Genomic DNA, 19962 nt, shown 5'->3' with positions numbered 1-19962 from the left:
TTATATCATGTAAATGATGAGGCTTTATTAGGACATACCATCCAACTAACTTAATTTAGAAATTTTCTTCAGTACTACTCAATTATCAAGCTCTCATTAATATCATAAAAAGGCTCTCATTAACGATTACAAGATAACCCAACACATAGTGTAAATGGTACATTAGAATATTGGATAGAATTCATTGAAAGAGTATTCAGGACCAAGACATGTATGTGTAATTTTTGGCAAAGCTTTTGGCTTTACTTTCGGATGTTATTAGTATTTAGCATTTTCCATGTTCTCAATGCTTTGTTGCTCACTGCTTAAAGATGTAAGCTTTTACTCTCTTCCTACAAAAAGACTTGCCTCGCAACAGCCAGTGCAAGAAATGGGGTGGGTGAATTTAAACTCTTAATTTTTCTTTCCTCTCAACGACAAATGAGTGTACTACTATGCTACGCTTTATCGATGGCCATCTTGACTCCCTACTCGTATTGAAAGTTCAATTTGCATTCCGGTGTCAAAATTTCTTAACCATCCAAAACAACTATGGCATTGAGATCCAAATCCAACAGAAAAAGGTTCGATTAGTTCAGACTCTAAAATGCAGAACTACAACATTTGTTGTATGATACTTTAATAAACCAATGAATGATCACTCTCTTCACAATTATAAATTCTTTTCATCAATTGATAAATACACACTCAGTGAAATCTTAATAACATGATTCGAATTATCACATCAGATTAGAATGATGCTTGGTTACCAAAACACTACTACCAACTTGGAGTTGTTAATCTCCAGGGTGTTCTACTCGTGTCAACAAAAGTTTTGTTTGTAAAAAAAAGGAAAAACACGAAACAGTCCCCTATTGATTATATTAATCCGGGAGAAAGCAAACAGCGATTTCATGGATGATCTCAACTCTCCTGTATTAATCTGCTTCATACTAACACATCTCGCAAAAATGAGCCAGTAAAGAAGGTAACAAACAGAACAGAAAAAATCATACAGCAAAAAGACAAATTTATGGACTGTTAGGATGTAGTGGAACAAGACAAATAAAGACAAACAAAAAGAATTTCAAATGTGGTTGGCTATAACAATCAATCTAAAGACTAAATGAATCTAGGGCTTTGGACATTGGAGAAATCCTAGCAAAAAATCAAGCTATGAAGGAAGAGCTATCTATTAATCAAAATCGTTTTAGTATCCTAACCATATATATACTGCAGAGGGAGTTGAGCACATCGAAGATTAAAGCAATGCGACAAACTTCAGAGCTTCTGATGAGATTCAATAAGCAATGCATTCAACATAATATGAACCCCAGCTTCATAAACAACTCCATCATAATGCATCCCATCTTCTGTACATCTGCTCCCACAACTCCAACTCAGCGACCCGATATCCACTAATTGAAGAGGGCCACCAAACTGCCTCAACATATTGCTATCATGGAGTCCTCTCTCATACTCGCCACACATTAAAATAGTCATTTTCTCCTTCTTCTCCGGTGTATTCAACATGGAATTTACCAAAGTTGGCATGGCTAGCCAAAACAAGTGAGGAGATCTGACTGATACAGAACCTGTTACAGGCCCATCTGTGCCGGAATCCGATGAGATAGGCAACAATGATCTCAAAGAACTCCTCAACAATCGCAACGAGTCACCGTAATCCAAAGCATTGGTGATGTGCAGTATGTGCCACAAACCAGAACCCATCACTAAAAGATCTGGATAAACATGAGTTTGCTCGAAGTCCATTACCAAGTTGGTCAAATTGGTGGTATAAGGTGCCCATATGAAATCCAATTTCATCCCTATCTCATCAACCACAATGTGATATACTATGTCTCTTAAACAAAGACCCTCTAACAGATTCTAGCCGCTCCGAATCCAAAACCAAACTCAACAATGAAAGTGCAAAGATTCGAGCTTGGGAATCCCCTGCTACCATGACCCAAGACCCATTAAGCAAATCCATAATATCATGCCTTTTCAGGTTTTGAAACTCACAGGAATCCACAGAACTATATCTCCTCCAAGACCAAAGCTTTTCATAATGCATAGAATTATTATTATTCAAAGGGTCAAACACCCTTGAAGGCTTCACTTCCCAATCAATCTCATGAAGCAGGGAAAGGCAAGAATCACGATCATGCACAACAACATTAACAAAAAGTGATGATGATGATGATGAAGAAACAAATGTTACTAAATCAAAAACTGGAGGGGAATAAGGGGTTAAGTGAACAACAACCGCAAGAGTTATGAAAAGGGCACCACTGAAAAATAGAACCTTGTTGCGGCTTAGGTGCAAACCCGCCATACCCATAGGCACAAAGAGAACCACACATGCGGCTAATAACCCCAATTGCACTGACCCTAACATTGGGGTTATTAAATGAGTTTTTTTGGAACACTATTTTGCTGTTAAGGTTGTAACTTTATGCAACCCGTGAATGAAAAAGAAGTTAAAAATCCGAGATCTGACTAAAAATGGAAACTTTTTAGGACTAAGGGTGAAAGTTTGTTGGGAAATTTTGTAATGCCTTGTGAATGAAGGTAAAAAAATGGTGATGGAAACCTGAAAACAAGGGATATTTTCCATCTGATTCCTTTGTTTGTTCAAGATTCCTAAAGGGATATTTTGTCTTTTACTATCATAGCTAGGTTGTGGGTATCACCAAAGGATTCGTAAGGATTTTTTACTAGCAAATTATTGTTAATTATTATTTATTCTCAAACAAAAAATAAAACAAATCAATAGTAAAAGATATATTAAGAGTGTAAAAAAAATTTATATTATTTGTGCATAGATTTTAAATTTATCATAAAAATAATTAGAATAATATGATATTGTGAATCACATATTTATAAATTTATTTTTAATAAATATTTTGTATATATTATAACTTTTCAATATTTTCAGATTATAGATTATAATTTTTTATTTCAAAATAATGAATATATGTATTCATTTCACTCATGATTCAATATAAGAAATCTTGAAAGAATAAAACTTTTACTATATAAAATTGTCTTCTTTATACATATTTACCTGTCAACCCTTCTAATAATACATCATTTGTATGATTAATATAATTTATAAGCTAATTTGTTAAGATGATTTGTAAATTATGATTAACGTTAAATTCTCTTAATCAACAACTAGTCGATTGTGAACATCTTTGTAGAACTAATCACTATAATTTAATTAAGTTTATTCTTCATATGAATATTCTTCAAAAATCCCATTATATACTCTCTCAAAATATCCATCTATTTCTATCATTATACTAACATCATATATTTATGATACCTCCCCATTTAACATAGAGTTAAAGTTTCTTTGTCATCAACAATTTGTATTAGCATGTTATATTTATATTTTATATTTTATAAATAACTATAAATAACTATATATTTATATTTTATAAGTTTTCTCTTTGATAACTATGAACTTACCTCCTTGACACTATATTCTGAATTTTTATTTGAGTTTTTTATGAAAAGTTATTTGAGGGTTTAAATTTAAAACCTGAAATTACATTATTTTCTTTATGAACGAATAATTTAAAATATACATTTTTAAATGTTAATATAATAATAGATAAAAAAGAAAATATAATAATAGATAAAAAAAAAAGAAACGGAAGTAAAAGAAGTTTTACAAGTGCTAAGTTATTGTTTGTGTAGATTCAAATGCTACATGATTTCTATTAAACAAGTTTACAAGTTTGTGGATGGAAAAAATGTATATTAAGAGAGGTAATCATATTACCGTAAATATTCCTAGCTTGGATAAGATTGTATGCAATGAGAGCATATATGTGAGAAACAAAAAAAAAATGCAAATTTAATTGTTTTGCTTTAGAAAAAAAGAAGTAAGCCATTTTGTGAAGCAAGGGTTGTATAGAGAGCAAAAAGATCTTAAAGTGAAAGAGAAAGAGATGAGTGAAGCGCAGAAATTGGTGTGGGAAGGTTCCATTCCTCTTCAGATTCATCTCCATCAATCTGAAATCACCACACTTCCTCCTCCTCCACCCGCTTTGGTATCCTTTTTCTCAATTTCTCTTCTTTAATCTCTTCCTACTTTATCTTCTTAATGCTATAATCCAGATTCTAAAGTCTCTTTTATAATATTAATTACTCATTATTAATCACTTCATTTGTGACTACTACTAAGATATTTATTATATGGGTAACTTTTTTATTTATGATGATTCAATAGATGATTAGTTGAGAGTGGAAAGATTAAAACTTTACACCATATATCATGTAATAGGTTGTTTATAATTTCTTATTGGTTTCAGGTATTAGCCCCTCGGATAGGGTACTTACCCTTGTTGATTTCTCTCATAAAGCCTCACTTCAGCACTACACTCCCCCCTGGTATAGATACCATTTGGTTTGAGTACAAAGGACTGCCTCTCAAATGGTATTATACGATTCGTTAGTATTTACGTTCTCGTAGTTTATGCTTAATTTGTATTAAGATGTTAGGAGGTGGTGTTGTCCAAGGATCAGTGATGTTAGAATGAAAAGTAACCACATTTTGTTAATTCTAGTAACTATATATCTGGTTTACTCAGTGGTCTTATTTTGACAACATTTTATTGCCGCCTTTATCTGCGTTGTAGGTTATGTGCTTATAGTTTTCATGTTGCCTTCTCATTGTTTTTCAATTTTCACATTGCACTAACTATTTACTTACCATAATATGAAAAGTAACAACAGTTTCCCTCATAGTAAATTGCAAGTCTTAACCTTAATAATTTTTGTTATTCATGGCTCATACAGGTATATACCAACTGGAGTTCTCTTTGATCTCTTATGCATGGAGCCTGAAAGGCCATGGAATTTAACAGTAAGAACTTTACAATTTTATCTCGGTTTTCTCTAAAGCTAATTTAGCCGACCTCACCTAGTGGGATTGATGCCTAGTTGTTGGTTTCTCTAAAGTTAATTTAGCCGACCTCACCTGGTGGGATTTTGGGGAAAAAGGAAACTTTATGTTGAACTTTCACCTTGTTTGAGTTGTTTCTGCTGTTTCTTATTCACCTTGTTTTCTTTCATTTGGGTCATTTAGATATCGAATGCATGAACTGGTGTTAATATATGAGATATTACATATAATGTGACTATCTAATGGACATAGCTGTCTATCCTATGGAGGCTACATTTTGAATTTCTTCTATAATGAAAATTGTTAAATTGTTTAGGGGCAAGTCAAATTGAAAAGTATAAACTATTACAACAACAACCAAGCCTAAATCCCACTAGATGGGGTCGGTTACATGGATCGAACGATATTATTATGCTCTATCATAAATCATGTTCATTAACAAAACATTGAACTACTATCTACAGTTTTTTTATGGCCCTTACAAGTTACAACAACTCTTTTCCCTCATACACAGTGATATACAATATTTTAAATATACCCAATTTCTGTACCCTCTGATTTACAGGTACACTTTAGAGGATATCCAAGCAATTTATTGCTTCCTTGTGAAGGTGTAGATAGCGTAAAGTGGAGTTTTATTAACTCACTGAAAGAGGTTGGTTGTGTGATTCCTTATTTGTCTGTGTGTTTTTATGGTGCTTGTTTCATTCCTAACATGATACCTTATGCCTGTGAAAAGGTAGTTTGCTAACTAAATTGCACAGCTTTAGTTCTTCCAAACATATTAGGTGATCTAGGCTAGACCTCAGTAGAGGTGTGAGACATTGTATTCAGCTTTCTTTTTGCTCCCTTATTATCAGAGATCATCAGTGTGAAAACTTGTGATGTTATTTCAATAGAAGAATGGGTGATGTTAAATGCTCTTATTTCACTGTTCTTCACTGAGTTTTGCTTTTACTGCAGGCTGCATATGTAATAAATGGAAATTGCAAGAATATCATGAACATGTCTCAACCTGATCAAGCGGAGCTCTGGCGCTCTGTATTTAGCGGTATGTTTGAGGTTTCCTTGACTTAGTAGCTGGTACTTTACTTTGTTTTTATCTCTCTTTGAGATGCCCTTAATTAATAACATATTCTACAAGTGTAAATCTCCCATACAGGTGGTGGGAAAGGATGGGATTTTTACACTGTCTTTATTCAATGAGTTAGATATAATGCAATTGTTTCTTAAATGGAGTGACTGTGCTGACTCTAGTGTTAAAAAATGACTCATAAAGTCATGCATGCTATAGCTGATTGAATGCCATAAGTATTGAGATTATGCTGGCCAGTCAATATAAGTTTACCAAGGGTGTTGATGCATTTCTATCATGAAATTTTGTTCAGTGAGAGATAGCTTTATGCTTCTCATATAAATGGCTATTATGAAGGTATACTGATCATTGTTGTTTCTAGCCTTCTCATATCAATTTATGACTGGATGAATACGTAGTCCCTTCGATTGTTGCGGCTAAAGAGTCAGGGCAACCGAAACTCTCTAGTATTCAGGATAGGGCAAGGGCCATGAATATATTCTAGGATTTCTATAGAGTTTAGTCCAAAGTTATCACCCATCAAGTTTGATCATGGTTTCTTTGGAGATAGCCTATGGTGGAGTTCAGTCAAGCAAGAGAAATACAAGGATCTTTCACATAATGGAAAGAATTATTTGCCCAAATAATGGATTAATTGATTTAACTTTTATATAGCTATCTGTGTTCAGGCTACAAAAATCATTCATAGCTACAGCCTACAAGGTTAACGTATATTTCCAAGCACATTTGCACAACATATAATCACTCACAAAACTGACTGAGCTCTATTTGAAACTTAGATTCATAAAAGATTAGGTCATCTAAGTATAATTCAACAATAAAATCACCCAACACATGGTTATCTATAAAAATAAAGGCAGCCTAGTGCATGGGGCTTTCACCTAGTGGGGTATGGGGAGGGTACATGTATACAACCTTTCCTCGCAAGCGAATATGTTGTTTCCAGAATTTGAACTCATGACCTAAATGTCACAAGGCAAGCAATCTTGCCGTTGCGTAGGGCTCGCCCTCTTACAAGATTATTCATGTAGTTTGTAATTTATCGATCTTTTTTGTTGCTCTCATAACTTGGACTTGTATAAACACTTATTGCATCGCAGGTAATTTGGAATCTTATCGCCAGGTGTCATCTAAGCTTAAGCTTGGAACTTTTGAAGATGAATATGGAGAAAATATCGGTCCAGTCTCGACTAAATCTCAACAAAGTACTGAGGAGACAGAGGTCGCTGGACAATTGAAGACTGGTGAGCAATATAAACTAAAGATTAAGCCTATACGTGTTGCTGTTATCCTTGATTTTTCTTTTGTGGTACATTTCTTGACTGTCTTGTCCTTTCTTTTTGCTGATACTTTCTTTTACCCTAAATAATGGCTTGTTCATACGTGAATGTTTCAAATGTGGGTTTAGAGATGCTTTGATTTTCATCTAAACACAGAGAGAGATGTTCTTTCTTATATAGAACTCAGTTTTGTCATCTGTGTCTCTAATTGGTGCCAGTATGCAATTTTCTCCCTTCATAAGGAGCTTCTTTTTAGTTAACATCTATCTTTTGTTAGGTAGAATTCCTGTTCGTTTATACACGTGGACTGTTAGCGAGGACTTTGATGATTTAGAAGATGCACCTCAAATTGATAATTGGGACAAAGTCTCTTATATCAACAGACCCGTTGAGGTTCATAAGGACGATGGTGAGGATCCTCCTATTGGAGCCTTTAAATTGATTATCCCATGTTTATTTTGTGCTTTTTTTCTTGTGGTAAGTTGCATAAGGTAAAGATAATATTCATTTGTGTTGATTAATGGTGCGTAGTTGGTGGCCAATGGTAGCAAGCCGAAAATACGCCATTTATTAAGAAAAAATATTATTTACTGTTATAGTCATCTTTACTTTTCTACGATTTAACTCATACAATACAGATATGTTAATATCTATTGCATGCAGGTAAATATTTCAGCTTAAATGACGCTGTTAGGAGTCTTCTTCCTGAGTTTTTTCCCGGAAGTTCCTTAGTTAATGAAGAAGATGCAAGCATCAACCAAAGTACTGGAGAAGAGGAAGAGAATACATGTGATCCCATGTCATCTTTCCAGCCACTTGAGAATGCCGAAATCAAGCTTGTACGCATTCAAGGGATAGAACCAAAGTTGGAGATACCTTTTTCTTGGGTGGTTAACAACTTAATGAATCCTGAGTATTTCCTGCATATGTGTGTTTGCTTGAAACTTTCAGAAGCCAAAGCTTTGCAATAGGTATAGTTTAAACATTTTCGGAATGTTTTTATTGGGAAACACAAGATGCAGTTTTGGGAGCTGTCCCAAAATATGTATTACTCCACGTACCTTTTCATTCTCATTGGTTAGAAATATATTTAATTCATGTTTCACTTTTCTGAACAATGAGAATGAGTGATACACACTTTGGGACATTATATATAGCCCCTACAATTCTTTTGTAAATACATGCACAGGATGGTCACATTAATATCCATTTCATTATTTGTTTGTTATGTGAGTATGCAAGCCAAGCATGACCTTTTAGATGTTAAGAATCTCTGGCATAAGATGATGTGTTATCTATCAATTATACTGAACCTTATGGGTAGTGGCATGTAATTTCTTATGTCAGTAATGTGTAAAAATAATGTATGTATCACTACCAGTCTTACATTGATTCAAATCTCATGTCCAAGATTGAATGCATTTACTTATTCATTTAATCTATTCTTTAATATGATTTGGTGACGATATAACAAAACTCATTATATAGTCCAACCCATTGTTATTTTGAAATTCTATTTTACTTAGTTCCTAAGAACGAAAGTTGCAGAGTTTTAATATTCTAAAGTTTACATATACTCGTAGTAGAAGATAACTTATCTCTCGATAAGAGTATAAGACACATGTCAAACATTATGTGAATTTAAGGAGATAAGTTATCTCTTGATATTATGAGATATTGTATTCTCTTTTAATATTCAAAAGTTTGTCTATAGTTTACTATACAAAATATTTTTTTGTTGTACATATACATAATACTTAATCTAGAATATATTATCTATACATTAGATATTTCGGTTAGTTTGGTCATTAATCAGTTCATATAACTGAAACAAGTAATATTAGACAATTAGTACATTATTCATCATTTATTGAATAGTAGATGATGTAATAACAATATATCAAACTCATACATTATTATTGCATACATTTTGTCTCTTAATATTAACTTTGGATCTTGTCTAAATAACAAAATGGGGAAAATATCATACTTTATACTCATTTGTAATGACACTCAGGATAGTCTTCTTTTTCTAACAAGCCAATCTCACTTTGCTCTTTAATCTTTATTTTCTTCTTCTTATTCTTGTTAATATATTCTTGTTATATTTCTCTAATGAATGGAAGGCCAGCCATTGAAATTAAACGTTGCTCCATCTGTTATAAATTTCCTCACACGAACCATTTTATTCATCACATAAAAAGTTGACATTTTGCAACAGTTACACGGTTTATTTGTTTCATGTATAAAATAAAGTATAAGAATATATATACATCAGAGAAAGATCAATGTCCAATGTAACAATATGCACCCTAGTAGTGGTTGAGACCATTAAGCTCCAAATAACCTGAAAAATAACCCAAAATATTTCTTCAGTAAGTTATTATACAAGACTAAAAATAGTGAGCTAATCCAAGACTATGTAGTTAATCTAACCTTCCCAATCTGGACTGTGAACGTCTAGCACTGCAAACAAAAATGAAAAGAGAAAAGGAAAATAATGTTAGCTAGTATTCAAGTAGAAAATTTACAAATTTAAGTATGTTAAAGAAACAATTCCCATAATGGGGAAAATCTAATCAACATTTCAGTAACTTCAGTTTGTTTTCTCGAGAAAGGGCGACCCAGTGCACTAGGCTCCCATTTAGTAGGGTCTGGGGAGGGATAAAATAATTTATTGGTCGAGTGACATGCCTTGTACGAGGTTGTTTAAGACTAGGCTGCATGTCCACTGGTTGTGGAGGTTCATCACTAGGAACAGGTACAGTCTTCACCTGTAACATTGACATATCAGATTTGTCAACCAACAATTCTGAATACCATAACTATAATTGGTTTATATGTGTGTCTAAAAACTTACCAAATTCTTGAATATGAGATTATAGAACATTTGAATGTATCTTTGCTTGCCCTCTTTTTGCTCCTTATTCACTTGCCTCCAGAAAGTGTAAATGCTTCCCATATTCACCAACTTGTTTGCATAGATCTTCCATGTATAACTATAAAACAAGCCCATGAAATTTGAGATTTGAAGTGTTAATGCTGCTATGCAGCATAGGTGTAACATAAATGCTGAATAAAAGATGTATTATTGGAAGCTATGAAATGAATATGATTTATTGTTTACCATTCATTTATACGCTGCAATCCAGACGCAGAAATCGCATTCCAGTATGATGGGTCTACTTTGCATTTTTCAAAGAAATCAGCAAGTTTGTTGCTTGATTCATCTCCATTGAGGGGATCAATGTGGAAGCCAGAGACCCCATCAACAATAATTTCTGCTGGACCTCCTTGGTTGGTAGCAAAAGTGGGCAAGCCGCAGTTCATTGCTTCGATGACAGTTAGTCCAAATGCTTCGTACAAAGCAGGCTGCACAAAGGCTCCCTTTGTGTCAGCAATGCAGCGGTAGAGTTCTCCATTCCGATATCTATCAGTCTGCGCAGCAATCCATCTGAATTGACCCTTGAGTTGGTACTTCTCAATTAAACTATGCATCTTTTTTATTTCTGCCATTTCCTCCCTATCTTTTGATTTTGAAGGGTCGAAGAAGCCCCCAACTATGACAAGGTTCACCAAGTTTCTCAGTCTCTTGTTCTTGCCATACCACTCAACTAGCCCGGTTAAGTTCTTTACAACATCAAACCTTGCCATTGAGAAGATAATTGGTTTCCTTCTCTCTTGCAGATATCCACTATTTCCATGATAGTTTAAGAGACGACAATTAATCATTTGGAAGAATCGAGTAATTCATGATTGAATATAAACTATGGAAGAGTACCAGCTAAATCACTTACATGTGCTCATTGTTGTCCACTTTGCTATAGAGTAGGTCTTCAATGGCAGGGTGAAATTGAGAGATTCTTTTGTCTTTCTCAGTGTAAGGGAAATAGACACTCTGATCGGCTCCCGGCGCAGCTATGTTGAACTTTGGATCAAACACATTTATTCCTGAAACAACCCTACAGATCCCTGGGAGTGTAAATGCAGCATGGCTTTCATATTGGCCAGGTCTATCTTTGCTGCAAAAATGAACCTTCAAAACTCAGTTTACATTTTTTTATTATCGTTTTCTTCTCATTTCTGTGTGTAAGATAGGCTAATGAACAAACCTTCCAGCAATTTCCTGGTATGTGCTAGCTATGATGAAATCGGATGCATTCATTGCAACTGTATCGGCCATGAATTGGCATGAGAAATGGTACTTGGGGTCCAACTCTTTCCACTTGACATCTGAGTCTTCATACTTGGTCTTCTCTAAAGCGTGTGCAATAGTTCCCTGGTTTTCAAGCATTCTGGGAATTAGTACATGTCGCAAAGAAGATAATAGACATCTTGTAGGCACAAAAATTGTTGGAAAAGAAAACTTAGAGAAAGGGATAGTTACCTGAGTTATCCCAAGTTTTCTAGCCATTAGAGATGCTACCAAGTTTCCATCAGTGTAATTTCCAATTACAAGATCAGGCTTCCCCTCCATGAGGTCATGAATCTTAGCCGTGGCATCCTATTAATATGAACCAAAGTATTGGTTAGAAGTTCACAAATCAGGTCAAAAATTAAATATCAGGTAAAGATTCTTGAAGCTGATATACATGCCTTAGTAAACCTCTCAAGATATGGATAAATATCAAAGCGAGAAATCCATTGGCGTACGATTCCTTTCTCTGTCTGAAAAGGCACACGTAGAATATGGGAGTGCTTGGTATCAATGATTGGTTCTAACTCCTGGTGGCACTTGGTTCCCCGAGCATCAGGTATGAGCCTTGTTACCTGTCAAGATCAAGAATATACTTGCACAGTTCTACTAAGTTGAATGTAGAAATAGATCATTCCTTTGCACAAAACTTACCACGAGAATTTGAGGCTTCACATTTAACCCTTGTTGCTTAATTCTGAGTAGCAACTCTGCTTCCAGAGCCTTGACTTGGTCCAATATGTAAACAACCTGCTCCAAAATTGAATTTCAAGTTGGCATGGAGTGTTAGACATGAAAACCATTTTTGAGCCCTCTATTAATAAATCCAGTTTCTTTTTTCACAGTAACAGTATCTGACATGATATTAAAACAACAATGATATACACAACACCAAATTTCTTGCATCATTTTCACACTAGTGAACAACTTGCAAATAAATGGTGAACAAATCTTAATGATGAACCGAACCATTAGTCTGATACCATACACATTGTTCACCAAATTTGCATGTCATTCACATGTGTAAAATGGTCTGCAAATAATGTTTGTATTTGTATAACTATCATTTTTCATATTAGAAAGCCGCATTTGGTCATGACATAAGGTGTATAGACTTTGTCGCCGAGGTTCTTATAATCGAATTAATTGTTCATAATGTTAAGAATTTTACCTGGCCACCAGTGTCTGGCAAACCAAGGACATCTGCTTGTCCAAAATAACCATGAACAGAAAAGATCACTACATTGAATACTGTGGGAACCCTGCTGAAAAATGTCTCCAAATTCACTGGGTCTGGTGCTTGGAGTACTTCTGATAATGTTCTCATTATCTCTTTCACTCTTCCTGCAGTATCTCCCCATCCTCTCTCAAACCCCCACTCCTTTAACCTGCCAGTGAAGTTAACTGCTATTGGATTACAACTTACAAAGCTACAATATTCCGAGTTTCCGTAATATAAAAAAATCTCTTACCTTAGCTCAAAATTCTGATATGTAGTGTCATAAGGAAGTGCTGAGAGGAATACATCAGCCAGTATCAGTGCTATTTGAAGCTTCGGTGCGGAGCTCAGCGTGTCATTTATCATTAGACTCTGCCATTGTAGACATGACAAAAAGGAAGATGGATATTGAAAAATGTAAAATTTAAAGTTTTTTTGTAATGATGATGAGTTTAAGGCCATGTATGTTTTTACACTTACTTCTCCTTGATGATTTAGTGATAACAAGTAGTCCACTATAGCTTGTTTTTTCGCAAATTCTCCACTTAATCTTGAAGTCAAGAACTTAGAAACAAATTCGAGTCCTTTTCCAATTGAAGAAGACAATGTTAAATGCGGAATAGGGAAATCAAATGCCCCAAAGTCTGCTTCAAATGCATTTTCATCACTTGCCCTGCAATATTAACACAAGTTAAGCATCAAAATCATAGTTGCATGTCTAAGTTTACTAAGGAAAAATCCAAGATTGAAATGTAAAAATAAATAGAAAGGAAAGTGACACACCATTTTTCGTCGTATACTCTTTCCTTGAATTTGAGGTATTCAGTGGAGGTAATAGCTTCAACAGAGAGGTCTTCAGAACTCACTTTTACAAATTCCCATACACCTGGATTAGGCCTTATTCCAAATGCAACATGGGGTGGATCAACAACAGCTTCCTGAAAGGTTCATTTGCAAAGCATTTAAATCCAAAAAAAAGAGTCTAGTAATAATGTGACAATGTTACATTACATGCATATAGTGAACAAAAAAAGAAGAGAAGTGAAAAACCTGTGTAGAGCTAAGTATGAAACCAAGAAGACCCTCCAACACTTGATTTCTTTCATTCTTGTCATCTATAACTTTATCCATTTCTTCCATCAAATGATGAAGTTTCATGATCCTTCTTCCTTTCTCAAGGTACTTAGCAAAGCACCTTTTCATATGATATCGACTTTGTCTCAATGCATCTGGCATATTATCTGCTATAGAATCTGTGCGCTTCAAAGCTGGTGTAGAATCCATTTTCAACAAAGAGATAGTAAAAGCAAAAAACAAAAGACAATTTAAGGTTTTGAAACTTAAAAAGGTGGAATGTCTTGGTTGCTAGTGTAATAAGACATGTTTCTATTTATATGCATAGCTATTGATGTATCATGTGTGTGACATGAGAAATAACTTTATGGAAGGAAAAGGAATATTTTTGGTGAAGGGGGAAAGAAAAGAATTTTCATGTTTCAGAAGATATCCAATGTTTTAAAATGTAAAAGGAAGATGTTTCTTGTATTACTATGATTCTTTTCTTCTGTTTGTGTAATGGTCCTATGTTTGTATGTTATGAGATGAAGAATATGAAAAGATGCCATATTCCTGCATTTGCTTCATGTGTTACACTTACTCATATTGCTACAATATGGCACGTTTGGATTAAGGGAACAGGAAGTTAAAAGTGTAAGTGACATGTATTTCAATCAAAGGTTTTGTGTAAAACATTAATATATATTTTTCTCAATTAGTAATATGAAGTTATAAACTATTATGGGTGGTAATTGGACCTAGGCCTAATAGGTGGTGACCAAACTTACCCACAAATAAAAGGGAATGTGTCCATAAAATGCAATGGATAATTACCAATAAAAATTATTAATGGAATAAGTGTGGGTATGTAACTATAACACCTTATTTATTGAATGCAGTTCATTGAAATGTTTTTTAGGTGATGTGTAGTTTAAGATATTTTTTACATTAACCAATTGCATTTCATTATCATGGGCAAGTAACTAATTCTTTAGGACAGGTAATTGTTTTTCCAACCATTATGGCTCTTAGAGATTAAATTGTGATATACCTTGAACTAAACTTGGAAATTCTGCAAAACCTCATCATGTCATCCTACTCCTTGTTGATTATTTAGAATGTATAAGTAACATCAATAGTTAATTCTGTTATCAATAATTTAAATGGTTGGTTTTTCCCACTATAATCCCTGCTAACTAGGTAATAGAAATAGGGTGTTTATAAAAATATGGGCCTTTAAGGTTTATTTACGACTTTGATTTTGGAGATAAAGGAAGAGAAAATGGAAGGCTTGAGAGTCAAATCATAAGTGTATTTTATGTCTTCCAAACTTTCCTCTTCTTTCATTACCCTCCAAAAACTAACTCACAAATAGACCTTAAATCTACAACCCAAGCCAAATGTTAGTTCTAGCGAAAAAATGAAAGAGGACAAAGTATATGTAAATAGTAATTGTCATTAACTGATTTGTGGTAGATATACAAGTATCTAAAATACTGTACAACAAAGCAAAACAAAAACTTAATTAACAAACGAGACAAAATCAGACGTCACACTTTATATCACACATCATGTGCCGTAGATATAAAGTTAATCAACAAATTATTTAGTTTTAAATTATCAATTAAATTTCTTGTGTTTTGATGAATCACAAAATTGTGACACATAGAATGACACATTATATAAAACACATATTTAATCCCGGTAATATGTCTGACACTAACATATAACACTCAATAACCTTCCATATTTCCCCAGTCAGCTTGCAAATTTATTTTGTAGTCCAGTTTTGCTTGTCCATAATTATACCAATTTACCATGATGCAAGATTACTACTGTAGTAACATGATAAATTTGCATCTGATGAAAAAAGGCTGAAGAAGACAGAAGAAAACTAGCAGGAAAAGTTCAAAGTGCGCATCATAGGCTCTGCTGTGATATCATGTAAGAATTCTGATCTTGAGGTTAAATTAAGATTGGTTATTATTGATTATTGATCATACAATCTAGTTTATATGGAGCTATGAACCAAATCCAAGATATAGATATATATATATTTTACAAACACAAGTTATATTTTATAATTTGCATCCGTGATCTAGGAAGCCCATGAACTTGTTGGAGTTCCACATAACAGGGATATCAAAAGTGTGAAGTACATACAAATACAGGAAAAGTGTGCATAAGTTGAGGGTGAGACATGGGTATCCAGATAGATAATTATGAACAACATGATGCAGAAGCTCTGGCTCCTTCGGCCGGTCTGTCAACAAGAACCATCCCTGCTGGGTTTTGTGCTGGCTGAGCTCTTGGTAACCTCTTGGCTGTAGACATAATCAATTGTAAGTCAGACCATGTAGACAAAGTACATGAAAGAAACAATTCTAAAGAACATGCAAGATATTATGGCCATAAATAGAGTAAATTACTCTAATCTTGTGTACAGACAAATGTATTAGGAAAAACAAACACATTTGATTGTAAAAAAATTTCAGTTTATTTAATTGGTGGTGAATATAATGGAAACATCTTGGTTTGCAAAGCAGGGACAGATATTTGCTCTAAAAGAGTTCCCCTTCCAGACCTCCTCTTTGGACTGCATCGACTAATATTCTATTTTATTTGCTTAACCTATTACCTAATGCGATTCAATTAAGGAATGGCCTCACCTATTTCATGAAATACATCATTAACATTGGCTGCAGTTTTGGCAGAGGTCTCCATGAAAAACAGACCATTTTCCTCAGCATATACACGTGCTTCCTGCATTGCCAAGAATCACAAATGATAAGTTGATAGTTCCAAGAAATGTCAGTGGTACATGTGCTGTATAAAATATGGAAAACCCATGCAAGATAGCAACAAATTACACATTAGAGCATCATTGTGTTGAACTTTAAGTATTAGGATAGTGAAAAACTATCAAGGTATTGTTATTGTATGTACAAGCTAATGCAAGAATCGCTGTAGATGAAACTTTCAGGTTAAACAAAGTAAGCATTAATCCAGCCAGTATCAAAAGAGTTTATAGACCATTAGTTAACCTAGCCCAGAGGCACTGATAACACTCATAACAGTTAACAGAAATACCAATATGTTTGATTTACTTAGAGATTGTTTCTTGTGAAGCAACCACGGGATATACAGAGCTGTAACTTGAGGGTGCTAAGAAAAGTTAAAGCTTTACCAAAAAAGTGTTCTGATTACACTTGTCTAGGTTAATGGCTACACGGAGAAATCAAGTATTTCACAACTCAAATGCACCCAATCTTCTTCTAAGTTTGAAGATGCTAGTTATTGTTTTAGGATAAGTTTTCTATACATAAAGTTATACAGTTAGAGATGCGAATTTAACAATAGATAGACAGATACCACACAAAAAATAATGGCAGCAACATAAAAATTATCAAATACAAGTGTAACAATTCAACCATAATTTGCCTTTCAATTTTTATTAGGAAAATGTAATGCTTTAATTCAATTCAACACAATTGCAGCTAACAGACACTAACATTAAAGGAATTGAAAATTGAAAGAAACAAAACAATAATACTTACTTCAGCTGTCACTTTTCTCTTATCTTCCAAGTCAGCTTTGTTACCAGCAAGAGCCACGACCATGTTAGGATTCCCTGCAAAAACACCACAACATATCAATATTTGAGAATCAAATTATGTAAACAGCGGCAACCACAAACCTATTATTACTAGAGGTAGGGAAATCAAATCCTCTAGTTTTATTTATGTCAACACAGGTTCTACTGATTATTGCTTTATTTAGAACATAGGTTGCTTAGAATTGCATCTTTCTCGTAACATGTATAAAAAATAGCAAAATATTTACAATAAACCATTAAATATCATACAGAATTGTTTAACAAAATCAAAGTTCAGTGGGCGTGTCTGCAAATAGAATCGGGAACTTAGCTAATTTTTATTACTCCTTGTGCAATAAATAAGCATTCTTATGTCATCTCATGTCTCATCCAACTGTCTATCCTCCTCAACAATTCTATTATAACATAATTTTAGAGTTCTACTAAAACAAAACTATTTTCACAAAAGCAATATCGGATAAGTGAATAAGATTATTTGGGAAATAATTTTATCCAGAAAATTGTAAATGATTAATAAGTAGTTTGATTTTCCTTTTACATACAATAAAGTTTATTTCTCTCTTTAGAATAAAATAGCTTAAGAAAACATTAGAACCAATCACCAAATACCTTGCTTCTGAAGTTCCTGGACCCACTTCTTAGCTCGTGTAAATGAATCCTGTGAATAAAATACAGAAGCAAGCATGTAAAACCTAAGTAAGCATAAATAACAAATAACTAATGCTAAAAGCAAGCCTTGGCCATACAAAAAGACATGTGAATATGAACATACTAACTAAAAGAAAGAACCCTGCTAGTAGATTTGATCTTCTCTTCTTCGTATTCTACCATTTTACACCAACAATGGTTGAACATTCCAACATACAAACTCAATTTACAAATATATAGCCTTTGCTAATTTTCATACGGCCTTGGATGAATTCTTTTGCACAAATTTCTTCCTAACATTCATTAGTTTCACAAATCCCTATCAAATATTAACTATCTAATTAGGTACTTAGAAATATTCAAAAGGAAAGATATCATACCAAGTTAGTAATATCATAGACAATGATAGCAGCAGCTGCGCCTCTGTAGTACATGGGAGCCAAGCTATGATATCTCTCTTGTCCAGCTGTATCCCAAATCTCGAATTTCACCGTGGCATCATTTATAGCCAATGTCTGTGAAAAGAATGCTGCCCCTATTGTCGATTCCTGTCACCATAATAGACCGAAAAAGTTCAGCAACATAATCTACACATCTCTGTTTACGGCTTTTGCATAAAAGAAAAGCCTTGAGAATCCAAAACGTCTACATGCATGTGACCATAAACAGAAGCAATATTCTTTCACTGTCTTCCACCCCCCAATCCCACCCGCTTCTTCCCTATTAGACTATGCTTTTGAGGAGAACTACTCTGGCACCTAACTTGTTATAATGGGACCAATAGACAAGGTGAACTGTTAAACATATTATTTGTTTTTATTGTCTTTGGTCAACTTCAAAGCATTTAGTGTAAAATCAGAATCCAATAAATGTTAGAACAACTCCGTAAAGCAACTCCTCATTTTAAGGAAATATTCTCATGTACTTACAGAGTAGAGTACACATGTCACTAAAAACATAACATATGAACTTCATAACCATATATGCTTTTGGATTACGTTTGCATCTAACCTCCTCAGACCTCACAACTTCGTGCAATGAACAACCCTTTTGTTTATAATAATACATTTTGAATCAAATCTAATGTTTCAAGAGTATTACTCTTGAGGTTATAAGAATTTTCCCATTTTAAACCCCGAATACGTCTCCTCGTTAAAACATGAGATTTCTCTCGTATTCTAAATCAAATTCACATGATTAAGAAAATTCTCATTGAAACAGGAGAACCCCGTTCTCTATCCGCTCAATAGCATCGAAGTATAAAAAATAACTAATCCCCATGAACCCATCCCATCGTCCAATTTTATAATTTTTTATAAAAAAAAACCATTTTTCATTGTTGAAGCAGCATAAAATTGCTCAATTCAAAACGCAACAAAGTAATTCACAGAATATTTTCGTTGCACGCAACAAAACATGTGAAATAAAAAAAAAGTGAAAAAACCTGGAATTCAAGGAATTGACCCTTGACAAAACGCAAAACGAGGCTGGATTTTCCGGCACCCATATCCCCAAGCAGAACCTGAAATTCATCAAAGTAAACAAATATTAAAACGAATAATTAGGTTATGATGAAGCGAAATCAGAATGGAGAGATAGATGGAAAAGGAGAGACCAATTTGGCATTGAGATTGTTGCGTCCGACCGTAGCCATGAAAGTCAATTGGACCGATCGGAAGCGAAAAGAAAAAGATGAAACCAGAGAAGTTTCGAGAAGAAAGAGAGAATATCAAAATAATAATCAGAGTTGAAGAAGAAGAAGAAGATGAAGATGATTAATGTTGTAAGATTGCGTGCATAAGCGCTTCTCTTTTATTTACTTTTTTTTCTTTCTTTAATATATTTGTTCCCACTTACTGAGAGAGTATAACATTATTTACTATTATATTTATACATATTTGGTGAATCATTTATCACTATTTATTTATAAGATTTAATACCAACATATATTTGTT

At 33.8% G+C, this 19962-nt stretch overlaps 2 protein-coding genes and 2 pseudogenes across 2 annotated transcripts; 1 reads left to right on the top strand and 3 right to left on the bottom strand.

Annotated features, from left to right (window-relative positions):
- On the bottom strand, nucleotides 1010-2547 carry LOC109356035 (annotated as a pseudogene).
- On the top strand, nucleotides 3857-8490 carry LOC109357072 (autophagy protein 5-like). The gene is made up of 8 exons (XM_019600784.1): nucleotides 3857-4043; nucleotides 4305-4429; nucleotides 4792-4858; nucleotides 5463-5552; nucleotides 5861-5948; nucleotides 7094-7237; nucleotides 7551-7682; nucleotides 7937-8490. The coding sequence occupies exons 1-8, from the start codon at nucleotides 3942-3944 to the stop codon at nucleotides 8242-8244; spliced, it is 1056 nt and encodes a 351-aa protein (XP_019456329.1). The 5' UTR covers nucleotides 3857-3941; the 3' UTR covers nucleotides 8245-8490.
- Nucleotides 9431-14067, bottom strand: LOC109357071 (sucrose synthase 5-like). The gene is made up of 15 exons (XM_019600783.1): nucleotides 13738-14067; nucleotides 13471-13625; nucleotides 13168-13360; nucleotides 12941-13059; nucleotides 12640-12856; nucleotides 12123-12218; nucleotides 11870-12043; nucleotides 11661-11777; nucleotides 11386-11552; nucleotides 11071-11295; nucleotides 10401-10967; nucleotides 10134-10272; nucleotides 9968-10047; nucleotides 9710-9739; nucleotides 9431-9620 (listed from the first exon to the last, which is right to left on the bottom strand). The coding sequence occupies exons 1-15, from the start codon at nucleotides 13969-13971 to the stop codon at nucleotides 9605-9607; spliced, it is 2529 nt and encodes an 842-aa protein (XP_019456328.1). The 5' UTR covers nucleotides 13972-14067; the 3' UTR covers nucleotides 9431-9604.
- Nucleotides 15768-19823, bottom strand: LOC109357549 (annotated as a pseudogene).

Source organism: Lupinus angustifolius, chromosome LG09 (genome assembly GCF_001865875.1).
Source record: "Lupinus angustifolius cultivar Tanjil chromosome LG09, LupAngTanjil_v1.0, whole genome shotgun sequence".
NCBI lineage: Eukaryota > Viridiplantae > Streptophyta > Magnoliopsida > Fabales > Fabaceae > Lupinus > Lupinus angustifolius.
The sequence above is the reverse complement of the archived record's forward strand: the minus strand, read 5'-3'. Positions and strand labels throughout refer to the sequence as shown.